Source organism: Mesoplodon mirus, assembly GCF_964341445.2.
Source record: "Mesoplodon mirus genome assembly, chromosome: 2".
NCBI classification, from domain to species: Eukaryota; Metazoa; Chordata; class Mammalia; order Artiodactyla; family Ziphiidae; genus Mesoplodon; species Mesoplodon mirus.
Window position 1 is genome coordinate 88,224,449 of NC_138977.1, and position 22,622 is coordinate 88,247,070.

General features: G+C 40.2%; 1 protein-coding gene across 1 annotated transcript in view; it reads left to right on the plus strand.

Annotated features, from left to right (window-relative positions):
* Positions 1–14,413, plus strand: part of GABRB1 (gamma-aminobutyric acid type A receptor subunit beta1) — a gene marked incomplete at both ends in the record, with an annotated part of 392,836 nt that extends 378,423 nt beyond the window's left edge. Inside the window, one exon of the mRNA XM_082611043.1 lies at positions 14,069–14,413. Coding sequence (XP_082467169.1) covers positions 14,069–14,413 — 345 coding nt within the window. The remainder of the gene's footprint in view (positions 1–14,068) is intronic.
* Positions 14,414–22,622: the final 8,209 nt, after the last annotated feature.

Here is a 22,622-nt window from a genome sequence, read left to right on the forward strand (position 1 = left end):
GAATCCGCCTGCCAATGCAGGGGACACCGGTTCGAGCCCTGGTCTGGGAAGATCCCACATGCCACGGAGCAACTAAGCCCGTGTGCCACAACTGCTGAAGCCCGCGTGGCTAGAGCCCATGAGCTACAACTACTGAGCTCACAAGCCACAACTACTGAAGCCTGCATGCCTAGAGCCTGTGCTCCACAAGAGAAGCCACCGCAGTGATAAGCCCACGCACTGCATTGGAAGAATAGCCCCAGCTCACCGCAACTAGAGAAAACCCGCGCGCAGCAATGAAGACCCAACGCAGCCAAAAATAAATAAATAAAAGTACTTTAGCAAAAAAAGTATTTTAAAAAAGTACTTTAGCAGTAGTTTTCAAGACCACCTCTTTTCTACTCCCATTCCCATCTCAAGTGCTTCTAAACCTACTAGCTGGTCCTCTGTAGAGCTTGGAATGTGCACTGATATATCATGACAAAAGCCCTACATAGATAGATAAAGTGGTGTAGGTTCACTGGTAGGAAAATTCAGAAAATATGTACTGAATAGACACTCAATGATAGGTAGAATTTGGAGAGGTAAAATGAAGAAAACAGGGCTTTTCAATTGGCTAGAAAAGCAACGTTGTCCAGAGTCAGTAACTAAATGGAAAGGTCAGGCAAACTGAAATCGAATTATTCAGATAAAATAAGAGATTATAAAACAAACTTTAACGAAACTCTGGGCATTTGCCTTGATTTCACCCTAGGATATCAGAGAACTGTTCTAAGGTGCTAAGGGACAAATAAAGGCTGGAGGAAAGCCTCCTATTCCATATCATATCTAGATGCATAATATATACTGCTCTAAAGAGGCCTTAGTGACTAGCGAATAGATAAGTAGGATGTTCCCATCTAGCTGATCTTTATTTTATAAGCAGGTGGTTTTGAACAACACTGGGCTTAAACAAAGTAATGTTTCATTGGATCTCATATCAGGAAACTTTTATTCCAGGTGAATTGACTTTATTTTATTTGAATTCCAAGAGAAAGCATAGAAAAATCCCTGAATTGTCAGAAGATGAAACACATAAAGAAAATAAAGATGTATTTTTATCCATGGAAAGCTAGACTAGGAATGCCAGAGATGCTTTTCACAGAAACATAAATAGACAACTTTATGCCAAAATTCAAAACAGATCACATGAAGACATAGCAGAGTAGTTTATATCAAACTAATGCTCCTAGAGATTAAAAATTATAAACCCTGAGCAAAAGTTTTAAAAATCTGCTTGAAGACATGGAAGAGAAACTGAAAACAAGCAAAAACTAGGAAAGAATCAACTCTCCAATGAAGGGAACTCCACTGTGTGAAATCAGTGTTTATACAGCTTTTCCCCTGAGGCCAGGTGCCAGTCTGGGGACACGTGGGACAGTGAAACGTCTGCCAAAAAACTGCAGTTTTATTGATCTGATAAATCAGAGCATGGAGTTTGATACTTCCAGAGCTTCTGGAAATTTTAGGAAGAAGTGAAGCCACAGGAAAAATACAAAATTCCATGAATCGTTGGTTGATCCCTGAACTACACATGTACAGGTAAAATGCCAAGAAATCCAGAAGGAAAAATAAAAACAACAACAACAACAGCCGAAAAGCTGAAAAAAAAAAAAAAAAGGAATGAACAGAGATTTCAGCTGTTACCCTCCATATGGAAGTCAAGGTTTGGAGTTTGAATCCAGCATTTAGGACTGGTTGGTAAATACATTAGGCTTTCCACTAAAACCCTTAGGAGTAAAGACTAAGTCACAAGAGTAAGAGATTCCCCTTGAGTTAAGGGAAAAACTAAAATAGACTCACTCTAACAACTCATAAAACCAAGTCTACACATTCTAGGGGATCTAGTAGTAATTTAACTGCCTTCGAAAACAAAACCCAGCAATCATCAGGGAAGATAACAAAATCCAGTCTTTACAGTGCATCATCAACATGTCTAGTATAATAATAAAAAATTCCTGTACATGAGAAGAAATAGGAAAAAATGCCCATAGTCAAGAGAAAGAAATTTAGCCAAAAAAAACAGACCTGCAAAAATCTTAGAGGTTGGGTTAAAAGATAAGGGCTATAATTAATAATAATAATTATAATTAACATCTTTGGAAGGTCATAGGAATTAGCCAAAATATCCTAAAATAGTGAATGGTTAAACAAACTACTGTACATTCACACTGTGGGGTACTAGCCCAATAAAAAGTAATGAACCATTGATACAGGCAACAACTTGGATGGATTTCAAGGGCATTAAGCCAAGTGAAAAAAGCCAATCTTAAAGATTATATACTGTATGATTACATTTATATAATACTCCTGGAATAACAAAATTATAGAGATGAAGAACATATTAGTGGTTGCCAGGACTTAGTGACAGTGGTGGGGAGAGGGAGATGGGTGTGACTGATCATAAAGTGGTAGCCTGAGGGAAATCTTTGCAGTGGTAGAATAATTTTGTGTCTTGATTGCAGTGGTGGTTATGGGCCTCTAACATGTAGTAAAATTACATAGAACTATACACACTATATCAATATCAGTTTCCTGGTTTTGATATTGTACAACAGTTAAGTAAGATATAATCAATGGGAGAAACTGCGTGAAGGGTACCTGGGCTCTCTCTGTGCTATCTTTGCAACTTTCTAGGAATCTACAATAATTTCAAAATTAAAAGCTTAAAATAAAGTCCATAGGAAAAGATTAACATAATATATGAAGAGATGGGAAGTATCAGACTAGGATTTGAGACTATAAACAAGAGCCAATGGAAATCATAGAATTGAAAATTTTATTAGATGGATTAGAATCAGATTTCATACCACAGAAGAAAAAATTAGTATGATTGAAGGTAATATTGGCCTTCTCTCAATCTTTCCATTGCTCCAGTTCTTACCATAATTGCTACTACCTCAGGAATGCCTTAACTGACATGTCTGCTGTTGGTTTATAGTTTGTACCCTTGTGATTTGTTCTCATGACATCCTGTGCTTTTCCACCTTAGGACTTACCACAATATAGAGTATATGTGTAATTATTTTATTTGTGTAATTATTTTTGTAACCTCTATCTCTCTGCTAATCTCCAAGCTTCCCAAAGATAGGCACCAGGGTCCTTGTCTATTATGTTTATTGTTCTTTCCTTGGTGGCTAGAACTGAGAAAATACCAAATAGGAACTCTTTGAATGAATGACTGCTAGAGAGGCCTTTTTCATTCAAGATGGGTTCTTAGATACCACACAAGGTATTGAGTGTTACATCACAATGTTTTATAAAATTCTTATGTAGTCATGATAAGTAAGACAAGGAGACTATCTATAGTCCATTTTAGCTTCTGCTCCAAACTTACTTACTGTTTCTATCACTTTGATTTTTGACATTTTTTCAAGCATACTTTCTATCAACCTCTGCTATTCTTTCTGAATCACAGTGATATAGCATCAGATAAATACAGTCTCCAAAATATGTTATGGATAAGTTTTTATAAACTTCTTCATATTTAGATGGAATAATAATAGACCAGTACTACCTCAAGGAAATTATAATCATGCCTGTAGCTGCTTAGGTTTTCCAGTTCCTGACTTCCTTATCCTATTCTAAAACCAGGGGCTCAGGCAAACAATGTGTCAATAACAAAGCAAGTGTATCACTTCATCTGTTCAGTGCATCATCTCCAGCAGTGAAGCTAATGATGTAACCTAAGTGGTATTTAAAAATGTTACCCCCTGGTTAAATTTAAGAAATAGAAAATATTATATTTTTTCTTTACTATAAATGGTTAGATGATCCTCCCCTTTCCTTTTAGATGTTTATAAACAGTTGAATTCAAATGACATATATGTTCTGGTTGGTCCCAGACAATTTTTATTTGAGGGATCCCTAATATCAGCCTCGGTACCCTCGTGCATAGAGTGGCATTGATCATTTGTCACACATTACTCTGATAGCCTTGGCTGGGCGGTATTGTCAAGGGTATCTGTACTGAAGCTTCGGAAGTGCTTGCTTTGTCTTGATTTATATTTCCACCACTGCACTGAAGCATCTTTTTATATGAGTACAGGTGCTCAATCCAGACATTAGGAGCATTTCAACCTCCAACACGATAAAGACAATAGATTCATAAAACCCTCAGGTATCATTTGAAGCTAGAGATGGTATTTAGAGTTTTGAAAGATAGATTACTCAGTACAACTAAGCTGTAAGTAAGCTACTTCGGGGCCATTTTTGTACTAAGCTGGAACAAATAGAGTTGTATCTGCTGGCCACACTGCCTGCCCATTTGCAAATAGATCCACCTAAGATAGAATGGTTGCATGGGTGGTCTGTGACCAGAGACTGACTAAACATCATTCTAAGTCATGGGGGACACTGGTGAAACCTGCTGAAGAGTCATACCCGATGGGCAGTTGGAACCCCAAAAGTCAAGAAAGAATTTTTCCCTTCAGAACCAGATGTTGATACTGTAATCTGGCTTCTTTTCCTCCCATTCCTATTCTCTATGGCGAATCCTCTATACCTTCAGACAACTTTCTAAATGTAAGTAAACTCTGCATTGTGATTAATTCCAGGATACAAAATGCACGTGAAAACAGTCTTCATAAATGTAAACAGCTCTCTCAAGTCTAGCTTGGACCAGCTTGATACGCATATTAGCCTTTGAGCCTGGGCTCCACCCCACATCACTGTCTTGCCATCAGCCTTTAATGAAACTTTAACCACTCTGACTTAGTATCTTGGATTCTGGAGAAATCCAGGCAGGGCCTCTGATTTCTAATGACCGCCTGTGTTAACAGTTCATGAACTTCTTTAGCCCTCAAACCCCTGCCCAAATCTGGCTTGGTCCATGTTTTGTTCTCTAGTTGTGGCTTAATTTAGCTAATCATCAGGGCCTTCAGCAACCTAAGAGTCTAATTTTCCTTTCCAAAATCTCTCTCTCTCTCTCTCTCTCTCTCTCTCTCTCTCTCTCTCATCTTCTTTCTGGCATCTAGTCTCCAATTTCCTCTATACTCAAACAGATAGGATTCTTTTGTGAATGAGAGAGAAATCTAACTTACTGGCTTAATAAAATCTAACTAGCTTAAAAAAAGAGGGTTGGGGGAGATTTTTTGGCCCACACAACTAAAAGGTCCAGCAACGATTGTAATTTCACATGAGACTATACCCAGATGTTAAAACAATGTCATCAGAGAGCATATCTTGTCATCTCTTTTTTTTTTAACATCTTTATTGGAATATAATTGTTTTACAATGTTGTGTTAGTTTCTGCTTTACAACAAAGTGAATCAGCTATGCGTATACATATATCCCCATATCTCCTCCCTCTTGCATCTCCCTCCCACCCTCCCTATCCCACCCCTCTAGGTGGTCACAAAGCACCAAGCTGTCTCCCTGTGCTATGCGGCTGCTTCCCACTAGCTACCTATTTTACATTTGGTAGTGTATATATGTCAATGCCATTCTCTCACTTTGTCACAGCTTACCCTTCCCCCTCCCCGTGTCCTCAGGTCCATTCTCTATGTCTGCATCTTTATTCCTGTCCTGCCCCTAGGTTCTTCAGAACAATTTTTTTTTTATATTCCATATATATGTGTTGGCATACGGTATTTGTTTTTCTCTTTCTGACTTACTTCACTCTGTATGACAGTCACCAGCCTCCACCTCACTACAAATAACTCAGTTTCATTTCTTTTTATGGCTGAGTAATATTCCATTGCATATATGTGCCACATCTTCTTTATCTATTCATCTGTCGATGGACACTTAGGTTGCTTCCATGTCTTGGCTATTGTAAATAGAGCTGCAATGAACATTGTGGTACATGACTCTTTTTGAATTATGGTTTTCTCAGGGTATATGCCCAGTAGTGGGAATGCTGGGTCGTATGGTAGTTCTACTTTTAGTTTTTTAAGGAACCTCCATACTGTTCTCCATGGTGGCTGTATCAATTTACATGCCCACCAACAGTGCAAGTGGATTCCCTTTTCTCCACACCCTCTCCAGCGTTTGTTATTTGTAGATTTTCTGATGATGCCCTTTCTAACTGGTGTGAGGTGATACCTCATTGTAGTTTTGATTTGCATTTCTCTAATGATTAGGGATGTTGAGCATCCTTTCATGTGTTTGTTGGCAATCTGTATATCTTCTTTGGAGAAATGTCTATTTAGGTCTTCTGCCCATTTTTGGATTGGGTTGTTTGTTTTTTGTTATTGAGCTGCATGAGCTGCTTGTATATTTTGGAGATTAATCCTTTGTCAGTTGCTTCACTTGAAAATATTTTCTCCCATTCTGAGGGTTGCCTTTTCGTCTTGTTTATGGTTTCCTTTACTGTGCAAAAGCTTTGAAGTTTCATTAGGCCCCATTAGTTTATTTTTGTTTTTGTTTCCATTTCTCTAGGAGGTGGGTCAAAAAAGATCTTGCTGTGATTTATGTCATAGAGTGTTCTGCCTATGTTTTCCTCTAAGAGTTCTATAGTGTCTGGCCTTACATTTAGGTCTTTAACCCATTTTGAGTTTATTGTTGTGTATGATGTTAGGGAGTGTTCTAATTTCATTCTTTTACATGTAGCTGTCCAGTTTTCCCAGCACCACTTATTGAAGAGGCTGTCTTTTCTCCATTGTATATTCTTGCCTCCTTTATCAAAGATAAGCTGACCGTATGTGCGTGAGTCATTGAGAGCTAAAGACTGACAGCGACATCACAAATGCGGTTCGTTACAGGAGCGGGATGGGCAGATGGAGGTTGTGGCTGTGCCGCTCTCTGTGCTCTGCAGGTGAAGGCAGCTGAGCACACTGGACAGCTTCATTCATTCGACTGTAGGTTTCTGGAGGGCAGCCCGTTCCATGGCCAGCATCACTTCACTTGGCTTCCTGCTCTGTACTTCAGAAGCACTCAGTAAATGGGGATCTAACTGAATTGGTTAACAGTAAGGAAATGACTTTCTGTTTGCAAAGTAGATTGAACCCAGAGGTATTTCTTTTTTTTTTTTTTTTTTTGCTGTACGCGGGCCTCTCACTGCTGTGGCCTCTCCCGTTGCGGAGCACAGGCTCCGGACACACAGGCTCCGCGGCCATGGCTCGCGGGCCCAGCCGCTCCGCGGCATGTGGGATCTTCCGGGATCAGGGCACGAACCCGTGTCCCCTGCATCGGCAGGCGGACTCTCAACCACTGCGCCACCAGGGAAGCCCCCAGAGGTATTTCTTAACAGGGTTTTAAAACTGCCACTGAAAACAAGATTATATTTTATTCCAATTACACTGAAATCAGTTCTGGTATATTTCCCTATTGAAAATATCCAGAAGAGTTCAGTTCAGTGAGTGACATTTTTCATAGCCTAAGGCATTCTTTGGATATTTTGGAGGCAGAGAGAAGGGGAGGGTGAATGAGACGGGACGGGTGGGAGAAAAGTGAAGCCCAAACTAGAAAACAAACGTACACATTCGCCTGGGGTTTCTATAGAGGGAAGAAATACAGCCAGCATGTCAGTGTTTCCTGGGCTTTAGTCACCCTCCTGATTTTTGCCATCCCCTTGTATCAGTCAGGGTTCTCCAATGGAACCAACAGAAACAGAACCAACATACACGCAAGAAGATATTTATTTTAAGGAACTGTCTCATGCAGTTGTAAAGAAAGCAAGTCCAAAATCTGTAGAGTGTGCTGAAAACTCAGGCGGGATTTCTGTTTCAGGCCTGAGACAGAGTTTCTTTTCTGAGAAACTGCAGTATTTGCTCTTAAGACTTTTAAGGGTTAGGATGAGGCCATGCAGATCATCAGGCTGAATCTCCTCTACTTACAGTAGCCGATTGAAAATGTCAATCACATCTACAAAATACCTGCGCAGCGACATCTAGGCTAGCGCTTGACCAAATAACTGGGCACCATAGACTAGCCAAGTTGACACATAAAATTAACCATCATGCCTTTTTACCCCCTGTACTATCATTCATTCATTCAGTAGATATTTACTGACTGCTCCTGTAAGTGCCAAGCACTTTTCTCAGGTCTTGGGAAGTAGTGGATAAGACAAAGTCCCTGCCCTCCTGGAGTGACACTCTAGTGGGACATTTTGGGAAGGAACCAGTTGGATAAGAAGAGAGAGGATCAAAAGTTCTGCTCTGGCCATTTGAAGACTGAGGTGCCTTTAAACATCCATGTATAGGCTGTCCTGTAGTAAAGTCCAGGATTTAAAAAAAAAAAAAAAAAGGAAATGTGAATTACTTTAAATTTTTCACTCATTATAATGACATAGGATGAGTGTAATATTAAGAAAAACATACAAAATAACCAAGTTAGTGTGCTGGTTAGATTTTTTCTAAATACATGAAAAGCAATATATACCACTGTTTCATTTTCTTCATAATGCTACTCAATTTTTAAAAACAAACTTTATGGGGAAAGAGGGTATTGCCTGTTTCCTCTATAAGAATGTATAAGCTCCAACTCAAGAACTGTATCTCTTTTGTTCACTGTTATCTTCCCAAGACTGTTGCGTTCTCAGAAGTTGAAAGCAAGATATTGTAATTGAGAACCACTGTACTGCAGGAAAGAAAGAGAGGGTTCACCAGCCAGAAGCTGTCTCTCCCCATCTCAGGTCTTTATGCAGTGAAATCCCAGGTGCGCCCTCATATGTGAGCCCGTCCAAGATTTGCCTGTGGTCAGGAAGATCTTCAGGAGGGACCTTCAGGAGGAAGATGAGAGAAAGACTCAGCAGGCAGTGAGAAGGTAGATCCCATGGTCACAAGTGAAAGCATTTCAAAAAGTCTGTTAGAAAGAGAACTAACAACCTGAGTTTGAAAGAGGTCACAGTATTTGTCCAGTAAAACATTTAGAACCAGTAGGAGATGGGAGCAGTCACAGGGTTTGTACAGGAGAGTGTAGAAGATTAAGGAGCTTTATTAACTGAGATCCCTGAAATTCTAAAACATGGGACATGACTCCTATTGCTTGTGGAGAGGCTGATTCCTTCATCAGTGTCGGGGACAGTGCTTGACACAGAGTAGGCACTCAATAAACACTCACTAAATAAATGAGTGAGGGAATGAATGAACTATTAACATTTTAACACTTATCCATGCTACACCTAAAATTACCTCTTGTAACCCATGAATATAACTGTCTAATAGGAAGTGGGGTGAGGATGAAAGATTAGCAAGCCCTTGGGGCTCCAGATCTAAAGCCACGTTCTCTGCTCCCCTTTATTAGACATCTTGCATGTTGATCATCTATCTGAAGGGGGAGAGAAAGCATTATTTATTGGCCCTCCTGAAGCCTTAATAATAATTATATTCAGGGCTTCCCTGGTGGCGCAGTGGTTGAGAGTCTGCCTGCTGATGCAGGGGACACAGGTTCGTGCCCTGGTCCGGGAAGATCTCACATGCTGCGGAGCGGCTGGGCCCGTGAGCCATGGCCGCTGAGCCTGCACGTCCGGAGCCTGTGCTCCACAACAGAAGAGGCTGCAACAGTGAGAGGCCCATGTACCGCAAAAATAATAATAATAATAATAATAATATTCATTTTTCTCTAAATTTAGGTTGAGTGATGCTCTAAACTTAAAGAGAATCCGTGGTGTTGGTTTGAGGATTACGTGGTCATATAATTAAGTCTTTACCCCCCAATATTAGACACACTTACCTCCCCAATCACCAGAACCCTGAACAACCGCAGGCTTTACCCACCAAGGCAGTGGGTTCAACATGCACGGCCCTAAATGGATTGCACCTTCTCTGGTGGCAGATCAGAGGGAAAGAAGAGTCCAGGAGGCTCAGAGCCACATATGCCTGCCTCCTTCCAAATGTGCCCATAAGATAGGTCAGTGGCAAGCAGTGAAAGAGCTTGAAGTGTTCCTGCTGGAGCTTGTCTCCCAGGGACTGGAGTGGCAGGTCTCTTCCTCTTCGGCAGCATGAGGGGTGGGGAATGATTATCTCACTGAACAGTTATTCCAAAATCAGCAACGCTTTAGGAAATCTGTTAGGCTGTGTCTGCCCTAGAAATCCAGTGTGTCAACATTTTCATTTGCCTCACTTCCTTCTGTTTCAAGATTTGAAAATCTTTGATGTCTGGATCATGCCCGACTCAGATGTCAATATTTCCTCGTTCCGTGAGGCAGCGTCACCACTGCAGGTGCTGAAGCAGTGCCCAGCATGGCTCCTTGCTGCTTCTGAAGACGCGAAGACACACTGGCCGCTTTCCCCGCGGATCTTATTTTGGGAAAGCTGTGCTGACTGTGGATATCAGGATCCCCTGGGTGTCCTTATATGGTTGAGGCAAAGGGAAAGCTACTCTTCTCCTAAGGGCAGGGGTTAAGGAGAAGCCAACCAGAAACTTGCTGGTGTCAGCAGTGATGTGGTTACTACACACCCACCTCACCAGGCAGCAAAATCTTGGAGGGTGGAGGACGAAATTTCGTACCTCTGAAGAAATGCTTGTGCACACTATCACACACACAAAATCACACACACATGCACACACACACACACCCTGTAACACCAGCTTTTAGGAAAGGGCCTAGACTATGTAGGAGAGAGAATGGGGATGGGCAATAACAGTTGTACAACATTACTTATTTTTCCAAATAAAGAACACGGTAGTGTTAATTTAACTATACAGTAATGAAATCAGCTTTCATGGGTAGCTGCAGAAAGGGATTCATTATTTTATATGTCAAACCACTTACAGCTATGATTTCTGGTTGATGACAGAATATTTAGAGGGATTTGCACAAACTAATAAACCTCATGCAGTTTATAAGTACCTCTGAGCCTGCACCAAGGTTAACCAAAATATCTTTATTTATTTATTTTTTTTGTGATACGCAGGCCTCTCACTGTTGTGGCCTCTCCCGTTGCGGAGCACAGGCTCTGGACGCACAGGCTCAGCGGCTACGGCTCACAGGCCCAGCCGCTCCGTGGCATGTGGGATCTTCCCGGACCGGGGCACGAACCCGTGTCCCCTGCATCGGAGGGCAGACTCTCAACCACTGCACCACCAGGGAAGCCCTAACCAAACTATCTTAATAAAATGTACCTTGTTTGTCATGACTTCTGCTTAATGAGGAGCATCTCTATGCTTCATTGGCTAATTCTAAATTCTAGCAACTTGTTTACTTAAGAGGGATTTCATAATAATGTAGCTTAATGATGCATACAGTACAGATCAAGTGATTCCATTTTAAAAGCATTTTCTTCTCCTGGAATATTCTCCATAAGCAAAATCTGTCAAAAATTAGAAACAAGCCCTTGAGATTACTTAGTGAAAACCTTTCATTTATGGATGATGAAACTGAGTTAATAACAAAACCAGGATGAGAACGCAGATTTCAACTTCCAGTCCTGTGTTCTATCCTCTACCCATCCTTTAAGATTCAGTACAAGCCCCGCCTCCTCATGAAGCCTTCCATGAATCGCAATGATTTCTCACTTTTATGCACCCCAATCATGGTCTATACTGTATCATTTAGCATTTGGTTAAAAGTCTTGTCACTTTCAATATTATGTCATATTCTTGTATCTCTAAGGAGACTATTATCTCAAAGACAAAATCCATGTTCGAGGATTCTCCTGCCTGTTCCACAGTACCTAGCAAATCACATGCATCACCTAATCTTCTAACTTACTTGTCCCATCTCTAATGAATCCAGGACTTTGCTCCTTGTCACTTCAACCCTACTGTCCTCTTTAGTAACATAAACTTCCATATGCATGACTTTTTTAACCATAGATTTACACTATATTATACATATATATATATATATACATATATATATATATACACACACACACACACACATCCTTGACAACTAGCCCTGTAGCTGGCTCATAGTAAGCAGTCAATAAAGGTTTGGAGAGAGAGAAAATTCTTGAGGTCACTATGATCAGGGAAGGTACACAGGTACACAGAGGAAGTAAAATTTTAAATTGAGCCTTGAAGAAAACGTATTGATTAACGTGCAAAGAGGAAAAAAATGATACTTGAGACAAAGAGTATCCTATGTTTGAATTCCAAATTGGGTACTTATTATCTGTTAAATCTTAGGCAACTTACTTAACCTGTCTGAGCCTCGGTTTCCCCATCTGCTGAACTAGGATAATATTATAGATTTCATAGTGTCTGAAAAATAACTGATAAATTACACAGTAGGATTCGATAAAGAGTAGTTACTAACAACAGTAACAAAAATTAATAATAACTCCTTGAATAAAGAAACCAATAGATGTCCCAAACGAGGGCACAGTGGGTAGCCTAGTTAGACTACAGCAAAATGCTTCACAGAGGGAAATGACGATAGGTGAGAATGGAGAGACAGAGGCCAGATTCAGTCACCATTTCTTTCTCCAACCAACCTGAAGCATAAAGCTATCAACTGCGTCACTAAATTCGCTGCAGGATGTGATGATGGCCGAGGACTGTGAAGTGGCTCATTCTTAGTAAAAAGCACATGGGCATTGAATCAGACAAGACATGGGTTGTAATCTCAGGTCTGGCACTTACTGGGGCATAAACTGGAGGTGGTTTGTTGTATTAAACAAGTAATATATGTGAAGCATCTACCATAATGCTAGGCAGATGATGGACACAATAAATCTTAGTTATCTCATCTGCGATGTGTACCACCATCACATCTCACCCTTTGTACTTTTCTTTCTCTCATTTGTCTTTGCCTCTTCCCAAGCTTTTCTCTAGCTCCTTCTTTGTCACCAGGTTCTTTGCTTGCCTACCCAAACCTAGGGCTTTCAACAAGGGTTTACTGAGGTCAATGTCATTAGAAAGCATTTAAAAGCATGGACTGTAAGTCGGGCACTGTGCTAATAACTCTAAATTTAAACACAGCTGCCTGTATTGTCCTTGGAAGTACTTCAAATTCATCTGTATGAATGAGCCATGTCCCCTCCAGGTAAATCAGCTTGCAAATGAGATCAGCTTGAAGTTAAAGCCACATCATAGGCCAAAGGTACTCACGATTCCTATAGTTCCAAAAGTGTTTATCTGGGTATAGCATAGAGAAAAACCAGGAAACCTGGGCTAGGTATCACTGGAATGGTAGGAAGCAACAGTGAACAACAGTGGAGACACAAAAGTCAAAGTATAGCCAGGCATGTCCTTTCAACCCATGCATCCATCACACTTCTGGCAATTTAGCCAGAGGAAATAACTATGGATATGCACAAAGACTTAGCTAAAAGGTTTTCTTTGCAGGCCTGTTTATTTAATAATATAACAGTAAAGCAAGCCTTAACATCTAAAAATAGATTGATTCAATTATGGTTTATCCATATAATCTATGAACACACGCTGTCACAGAGGAATATTTATTAATGTGGAAATATGACCAGGCTATACTATTAACTGACAAAAGCAGATTGCAAAGCAAAATATACTAGGTTAGCCTGTGTTTTTAAGTATATATGAATTTAAAAAAGACTGGAAGTTTAGCAAGATATTAAAAATAATCGACACTGAAGGTGAAATTATTAATTTTTACTTTTTATTTTTTGTTTCCTGATTGTTTATAGTTTTGAATGTTTCCATATATCACTTTGTAACAAGAAAAAATGCCATGTATATAAACATATATATGCTATTTTTTCAAATACCTATGGCATTTTTGTTACAAAATATATGTATATATGTAATGTATTTATATGGCTTCGATAAATGGTAGTTTTAAAAACAAAAATTACATATTTTATATATAATATATAAAATTATATATTTAATAATATATATTCTACACACACACATACTGTTTTGTGAGTGGAGATAAATGATGGATGGATGAATAGATGGATGGATGGATTAGATTAGATAAATGGTAGATGGATGGTAAATTAGATGATAGATTAGATCATAGATAAACAGTAGATTAGACGGATTGATAGATGATGGATTCTATACATAGATGGTAGATAGATAGATAATAGAGAGACAGATAGATGTCCAGGAGGCGCACAGAGCCAGATGTCTAGCAAGACGGTGTGTATTGAGCGCCACACAGTATCAACAGTTACAGGTTAACCAAAACAAGTGCACGTCCGGGCAGCTGTGCCTGAGCCCGTCTTTTCTCCGTCAGGTGGACGCCCACGGCAACATTCTCCTCAGCACCCTGGAGATCAGGAACGAGACGAGCGGCTCGGAAGTGCTCACGGGCGGGAGCGACCCCAAGGCCACCATGTACTCTTACGACAGCGCCAGCATCCAGTACCGCAAGCCGCTGAGCAGCCGCGAGGCATACGGGCGCGCGCTGGACCGGCACGGCGCCCACAGCAAGGGGCGCCTCCGCAGGCGCGCCTCGCAGCTCAAAGTCAAAATCCCCGACTTGACTGACGTGAATTCCATAGACAAGTGGTCCCGAATGTTCTTCCCCATCACCTTTTCTCTTTTTAACGTCGTTTATTGGCTTTACTATGTACACTAAGTTCGGTCCCCATGGTTCCTAAACGACTACTTTCCTCTTCTCTTAGTTTTTAATCCCACAGGTCCCCAGCAGCGGTACTGCTGTGCTTTTTGAGGTAAGAGATTCAGTCATCCAATTGGTTTTAGGTCTTGCATATCAATTTTATTACTGCACCATGTTTACTTCAAAAACAAAAAACAAAAAAAAAAACTATTTTTTTTCCAGTCTACTGTGGTCCAGGTTATTGGCTCTTTCAGAGCTCTGTTAATTGCCATGTTTACAAATACACACAATGAGAGAAATTAGATAGGCAGATCTTTAGCAGTTCTAGCCGCCCTGGATTTGATTGATTATTTTTTAAGCGAAAATGAAAAGAGGACCCAGCTCTCTGTGTGCATGGCTTCCTGGTCAACTGTAACAATCTCATGCTGCCAAAAAACAACACAATTTCCAGGATCTCAGAAGACAAAACAAAGCCATTGATAAGTTACAGATTTCCAGGAAGAAGGGAGAACAAAAAGGAGCCTAGAAGAGGAAGGAAGACTCCCCTCCGCCCTCAAGCTGCCCCAGGTCCACTGTAGGAGGGGGTCCCAGCTCCACGGAGGAAGAGGGAGAGACTGGCAAGCGCTGCCCCAGGTTGTGCAAACCCAATCTGCCATCTTCACCTCACCTTTAAGCTGGATATTCTGAAAAATGCTTCTTTCTCAGACTTCCAGGCAGATTTAAAATTAACATTAGAATCCAACCTGGTAGCCACTGGGAACATTTTTCTTTTCTTGTTAAGTATAAGGAGTTTGGGGGGCAGTGACCATCTTTAAGCTCTTTCAAATGAGCAGCCCTGAACTTACTTCCTTAGCCTGGAATCACTTGACACTGTGTCATGAAGCCATGGCATCACATTGCCCTCGTTCCTCCTTTAGAGAGATTGAGGGGGCGGGGGGGCAGGTGGGCTTTGAAGAAGAGGGTGGTAAGAAATTTGCTTGAGAAAAATATTGCCCTTTCCATGAGGAAGGCGAGATTTATGTGCTGTGAAAAGGGTGCCTGGGCAGTTACCTGAACTGCCAAATCTTTAATCAAATAGTATATATTTCTTAGCCTTCCAGAGAGCAGTATCTAATGGTGACAAGGTAGCTGCACAGTGCTAGTTCCTCAGCTAGCATGTTATGCCTCTGCTCTCTGAGCTCTGCATTCCAACATGTGAAATGAATGCTTCAGGAAATGCACATATACCCATTTTGGTATCATGCTCCTTCAACGCCAGATTTCTACTTTAAAGAAAACCTTCAAAACAGCAAAACCACAGAATAACAACATCACTGAGCCTTCAAACACTTACAACAGCTCTGAAAGTACAACCCTTGTCTACAGTTGTTACTGCTTCTGCCTTATCTCTGCTCATGGATTACTTTGCTCATCATAGAAGGAGCATCCCTCAAGAGCCCAGCACACAATTCTAACCATATCCAACCAACTAGAGTTGAGATTCATCTCATTTTATGTCACTAAACCTCGTTATTTTTGTGTATGTGTTCAGCCTGAGCATATAAGAATTCTATGTGTTCATTTTCAAGACTGAGTGAAACCCAAAGTTGGCCAAACAGTCATGAAGGCGATTTGGGACCTCATCTATGGATGTGATATAAGAGTTGAGGTAATAATAGGGATGATTGCCTCTGTTTGACGATCTGGTTTTCTCCCTAAGACTGTGATGAGGGCCCATGTTTACAATAGCATCAGCTGCTAGAGATTATAAACTTAATTGAAAAGAGGACGCTGAATTTCTACAGATAAACCCAAGGAGAGTTATGAGGTGTTCTTTTAGAAAGCAAGAGGAAAAGAGAACCCCCAAATAAATACATGGTTATGCTATAGCTAATGTATGTTAGTAAGAATATAAAAACCCTGCTTTAACTGGAAAAATTATCTCAGTGGTTTTATGAGAAATGAATCGGGCATGGGAACCAAATTTCATTTAAGTTTTCAGTTGTATAATCACAGTTCCCTGGTCAAGAAAATCTCCAGCCTCTGGGGATGAAGCAATCCATTTCAAAACTCTGTTTAGTTAGTTCTTTGGCAGGGTGAGATGCTTTTCCATCATGAAATGCCCAAATAGACTAGAACATGGCCATACCAGTGATTGTAAGGTCAATATTCCCAGTGACTACCCAGGAACCACTGTGTAGCCATTTATATTGAACACAGGAAGTGGGGCTTTTGGCTGATACCTAACAAGAATTAATCATTCTGAAGTCAAAACTCTTTTTAAAGTTTTTAAGGATGAAATGTTAAATCAGAAACAAAGTATCTGTTGATCTGTGTTCCATAACAAAACAATTTCTCTTTAAAACCTGTTTAGATCATTCTTCTTGGAGAAGATTGAGTATAGTTTTTTTATTATTATCTTGCCTTAAAAGTCTAAAGAATTTGATGCTTGTAGTTTTAGGTGTAAAGCATCTCTGAGAGAAAAAGAACATTTTGAATTCTTATCTTTTAGCCTTTGTAAAATGTAAAACTAGTAAGCCTGAATCTACCATCAGGCACGAAATGGTGTCACTGTAGGCCCTCCTGGATGTAGACAGTCACAGCTAGCACTACACAAACTGTGTTACATAGCTCTGGTTTTAGAGGCAATGGCAGCCAGAAAAATGGAAAAGCTGCCATATTTCTAATGAATAACCTCTGGCCTCACTTCCTTCTTCTGGACACCTCCTAGCCAAATCCTCCCCAATCTCTTTCCAGGCTGAACAGTACACAGAAAAAAATCCTTCCTTCTCTGCCTCTCTACCTTGTCTTGCCCAAATTGATGACATAAAACATAAAAATTGCTAGACATTCTTAAGTGCCCTCAAACTGGTCCCTATTCCTGAAAGATTCAGATCGCTACATTTTAGAGAGGTTACTGTTTAACCATTTTGGGGTTGTTTTCTTTTAGCCATGAAAATAGCCATAATCTCCTGTATTAACAAAGTGGCAGCAGAGGCTGAAAACTGCACGGACGCACTCTCTTATGCCACAGTCATATCCAGGGGACCCCATGTTCAAGTTCATGTACTGTGAAATAAACTGAGTCTTAGACTTAACCTGTATAGACCCAGCAGAAATCCCATCATTTATTGACAATGATGACTTCACACTCATTCCAACCAGTCATGTTTCTTGACTTAAAATATCAGGGGTGACATGTGCATTACACTCACCAGCTTTGTGATGCCAAGACCCAGGTATAGACATATTTTTGGCTTAAATTATCCAGGATTTTTGCCCCCATCCTCTCCATTGCCAAATAGAAACAGCAGACTCGTTGGTAGTTCTGCTGAGTAAAGTGTTTTCACATATACCATTTTTATTGTCCGTTACAGTCAATGAAGGATCTTGAAAATGCAAAGAGAAAATGTGGTGCAGAGAATAAAGTTTGGTTTATGGATCCAAGGATAGGCTTTCCTTAAAAAGCATTATGTACAATACACAGAAATGTTGACCAAATCCCCTTTCTAAAATCAATGACTGCTTTATAAATATTCATTTCAGAAAGAGCTCAATCAAAATTTGCCAAGTGAAACAAACAAAAGATCTATTTATAATGTTAGAAGGAAAAGATCTCCAAGATTTCTTATATGGACAATTTTTAATAGTATTTTACAAAGGGTGATGTGCCACAGTTGTTGTTTTTTTTTTCCCCTAAACAAATATCATCAAATATTTATCCCAGGAGGGAGGGTAAAGGAATGTGCAAGCATTTGTTCATGTTGGTTCATCAGCAGTTACTGGGATGAGGAGGACAGAAAAACAAACAAAAATATCTGTTGCTTGAAAGCAAACAGTCAACACAGAGGTCAAGTTATTAATGGAATGTAGAATATTATGTAAACTTCCTTGTAAATTCTGTACATAGTTCATGGAACTGTTCCCTGTGGCGTGGTGGTCCTCAGCTTTTGGGTGGATGTTTGAAAAATATGAGCATTGTAAATAATGTAAGCTTACAAGGCACTCGCTTTTATTCATGAAGTGAAATGACTAGTGATTTGGGCCCAAACCAGAATCTTTTTAGCTCTTGCTCTTTCTCTGACATTGTGTGTGTACAGTTGTGTAATTCTGCCAGGTGTCTGTGATCACTGCCTCATGCCTCAACCCCACTGAAAGGGACTGGAGCTACCAAGAAGTCTGCACACCCGTGGGGCTCAGGAACAGCACACCAGCAGAGACAGGAATCTTAACGAGCTGCTCCTGGAACTGTGCCATGAAAAGCTTGATGCGTTTTTATCAGTCACTTGTGGCTACTCATATATTCAGATACCAAATTATCCATGCTGTTGAGGGGGTCAAGAATAGAAGACATTATCAAAATCCACAGGGAATCCAAAGCTTCATTTGCACCAATAGCTTTAGCTTGTACCTTCTTTCCTTCCACAAGTTTTCCCAGAACTTCTAATAAGAATAGAAATGGATGGGGCTTCCCTGGTGGCGCAGTGGTTGAGAGTCCGCCTGCCGATGCAGGGGACACGGGTTCGTGCCCCGATCCCGGAAGATCCCACATGCCGCGGAGCGGCTGGGCCCGCGAGCCATGGCCGCGGAGCCTGTGTGTCCGGAGCCTGTGCTCCGCAACGGGAGAGGCCACAGCAGTGAGAGGCCCGCGTACAGCAAAAAAAAAAAAAAAAAAAAAAAAAGAATAGAAATGGATGGATGGTTGATCAGATGCGCAAATGATGGGAAGGAGAAAAGGAGGAGATAGCCAATGACATTGATAACACCAACTGGCTGATTCATGCCTGAAAGATCCAGAGGTGACCATGTCACTGTTTTTGAAAGGTAAAAAGAAGTATTGGTATAAATGGACTGGGTATTAAGACAAGTATTTTTCAACTGGGGGCCTGGGATATGTTTGGTATGTGCTAGTTAAACTTAAAAGAGAATCTGGCAATTAAATGTTCTCAAATATATTTCTCCCAAGTCCTGGTATTCTTGAAAAAGTTTTCAGAATGGTGGGATATTATGCCATAAGATGTGTTTCCATGCAGACTGGCAGTCCCAGAGAGGGTGATGGTATCCACAGAAATTCAGAAATTCCAAGCAAGTAGGGAAGTAGATTGGTTTCTTAGCAACATTTGAGAGTGATCAATGTCTTTCTTTCAGGTAAGAACTTAGCAAGGCAAGGCTTTTATTGCCAGCATTTTAAGTGCCAGGAGAGTACAGGGAGCCATCACTGTAAGACATTTTGGCTCCAAAATGTGCCAAGTAGGGTCCACAATCAATTGAATAAGAAAAAAACCCTGTTGGAACTAATCAAGTCAGTTTCTAGGTCCAGAATACATTGTGCTTTTGCTTAAATCCTGCTTTTTCCAGATAACTGAAATCAACTAAGCTGACAGAAAACTCCACTGTTAGAGGCTGCAATTTCACAAACATTTGAAAGGAAATCCTTTTCAATAGAAGAACTGCAAACCAGAAAATACTAAGTTCCTGGAAGGATAAGCATAGTTTTGAGTTTGTTTTTATTTCTCCAAACCAAGAATTTCCTTATTCGAACTGAAGAGATCTAACAGTTGTTTGTTTTGTTTCGTTTTTCCTATTTCTAAAAGTCCTGGGTACATCAAGGGACTGGCAACCATTCCTGATTGGCCCCTAGATACTTTGTCCACCCTGGAGCAATCAGCACTCATCACCAAGGCTTCAGTAGGAATTCGGCGTGGGAAAAAGGAGGTATCTTTCTGAACCAGTTGGCCAAGAAAACCATTCTCATACCTACATTTTCTCTCCTGAAGACAATAGAAAAATAAATCAATAAAAATTGTTTCATAAAAGAGAGGCCAAATAACATTCTGCATTTGCCTCAAGTACACAGGGTCACAGATTCACTAACTTAAAACAGCCCCAGTTAGAAGCCAAAGGATAAATCAGAGCAATCAGTATTGCTGTCTGGCTCCTACTTCTCCCTGGGTTTTCCTTTTGAAGAAAAACAGGGAAGGGGGAACATTTTCCAGTATAATTTTTTATAGGTGAAAACTATTCAAATATGATATGTTTATGCATTTTGCAAGTTTGGCAACATAAAACAGATTACCTCTTTTGTGTTCATTCCTTCCTGGCACCATACATCATCCTGACTCATGCCTTAACCCAATGAAATCAATTCATTTATCTTTCCTTTCTCATTTCCAAACCTCATAAGCTGTCTTGCCCATGAATAGCAGAAAGCTTAAGCTTCTTTGGATTTATACTGCATATCTTCAATTGAATGCACAAAAATGGTGAATTTTAATAATTTCCCCAAATTCCTACTCCTATTGCCTTTAACAGAACTTTAGAGGTAGCTACTGTATAATCACAGTAGCCTCTTCTGAACTGCCTTGGGTTATTTTTCTTTTCTGCTTTTCTGTCCCTTATATACAGAATACACGTTTACCTAAACCTTCTCCCTCCCAGTCTACTTCAAAATGAAATGGAAATAAAAATCGTAAGCTCAAACCTAAGAAAATTACATTATCTACACTAAAGTTTGATGATAAGACCATCTCCTTACATTATAGTTGTAATGTGGTGAATTCACACTGTATCAATTCTTTTTCATCAAACTCGTTTGTGCACTTCTTCAGTCTTAATTGTATATCATTTAAAAATCTATTATTATTCCTCCCAGAATGGCTAATCATTTACACAGCACACCATTAGTTACAGACTGTCCTCTAGGAACTTGACCTACTTCATCCTTTCTGTATCTGATTCCTATTACAGATTTCCGCTTCTATGCATTACCCTACCTACTCCTCCTCAACCTTCTAGCAGACATTAAATATAGTTAGTAACTGGACAGCTCATAAGGCAAACTGTCTAAATTGCCCCTATAAAATATGTGGAACATCTTTTTCCTCCAGACAACATTTCTATATTTAGAGAACAGAAAGTTCTCTAAACATATACCAAGCAATGTGCAGCTTAGCCTTAAAAAGTTAACTATAAATGAGCTGTGTGGTGGGGAGAAGGAAATTATAGTGAACAGCAGACACCTTGGAATTAGGATTGTGTGACCTGGGCTTTATGCTGTCACTATCACAGCCTAGTTGTGTGACGATGGACATTCCACCAGATGACCTCCAAGTTCCCTTCCAGTACTAAATTTCAAAGGGAATTTTAGAGAGGTTCATTTGTGTAGGAGATTACCAGCAAGATACAGGAGTCCCATGGCCTCTGTTAACACAGCCCCACAAATTTAGTTATATTCCTTGTTGCATGTCTTTGGGAGTAAGCCATCTGGTGTAAAGTGAACTGAATTCAAAACTTGTTCACAGTCCTCTAAAAATATATAGAGAACATAGAGTTAAATTCTCAGGCAAGTGGCAAAAAATATATTTTATGATTTTATTAATGGTCTACACTACAATATTTCCCTCTAAAAGCACTGGAGAGTCTCAGATAACATAATCATCGTGGTCTCTATTTTCAGATATCTGAAAGATGTTGATCCCTTAGACCATTCTCTCTAACTCAGTCAGGAATTGCCATGGAATGCCCCTCCTGAGTGGAAAAGCCAACTTCTAAGCAGCATCTGAGCAGAAATGCTATTGCAGTGCCTTTCCATATTCCTTCCCATCCTAGACGCCATCACTGTCCTGTGTCCTGTAAGGGGAATAGCAGGTATGCTTGAGCTCTCAGGCAAGAGGCAGCCACCCACGTACTGGAAAAGATTCCAGGTCTTTACACACTCTCTCTGCCCCTGCTTCTCCTACCTCCTCCTATCCCCCACTTAAATCATTAAATCTGTCAAATGTTTTAGGCAGAGCTATGGCAAAACTGAAAAGTTTACTTATTAAATTGCAATCAGCATTTTGAGCTATTCACATTTTTAAAGATGCATCCTAGTGTCTGAGCAAGATCCCTAATGAGATTCCTGCACACAGATGTTCATAACTTTTTTTTTTCCTTTTTTAAAAGATACCTTCCATCTCTAAACTTTCATGATTCTCCTGAGAACCCCTGACCATTCAAAACTGTTAAGAGAGTGCCTGGAAATTCCTCCCTTCCACCATAGGCCAGTCTATGGATGAGATGGTCTCTTTTTTGTAGAGTTATCCTAATATTCTGCCCCTCGACCTCACACACCCCACAAAACCTTCCTATGTACAGATGTATTCATCACTCCTCTTCAAGTAGTGAGCTAATAGTTTTCTATTTCTGGTTTCCCACACTTTTTTCCTAGAGATGGTTTCATATTTAATTTCATCTTTTTCAAAACAGA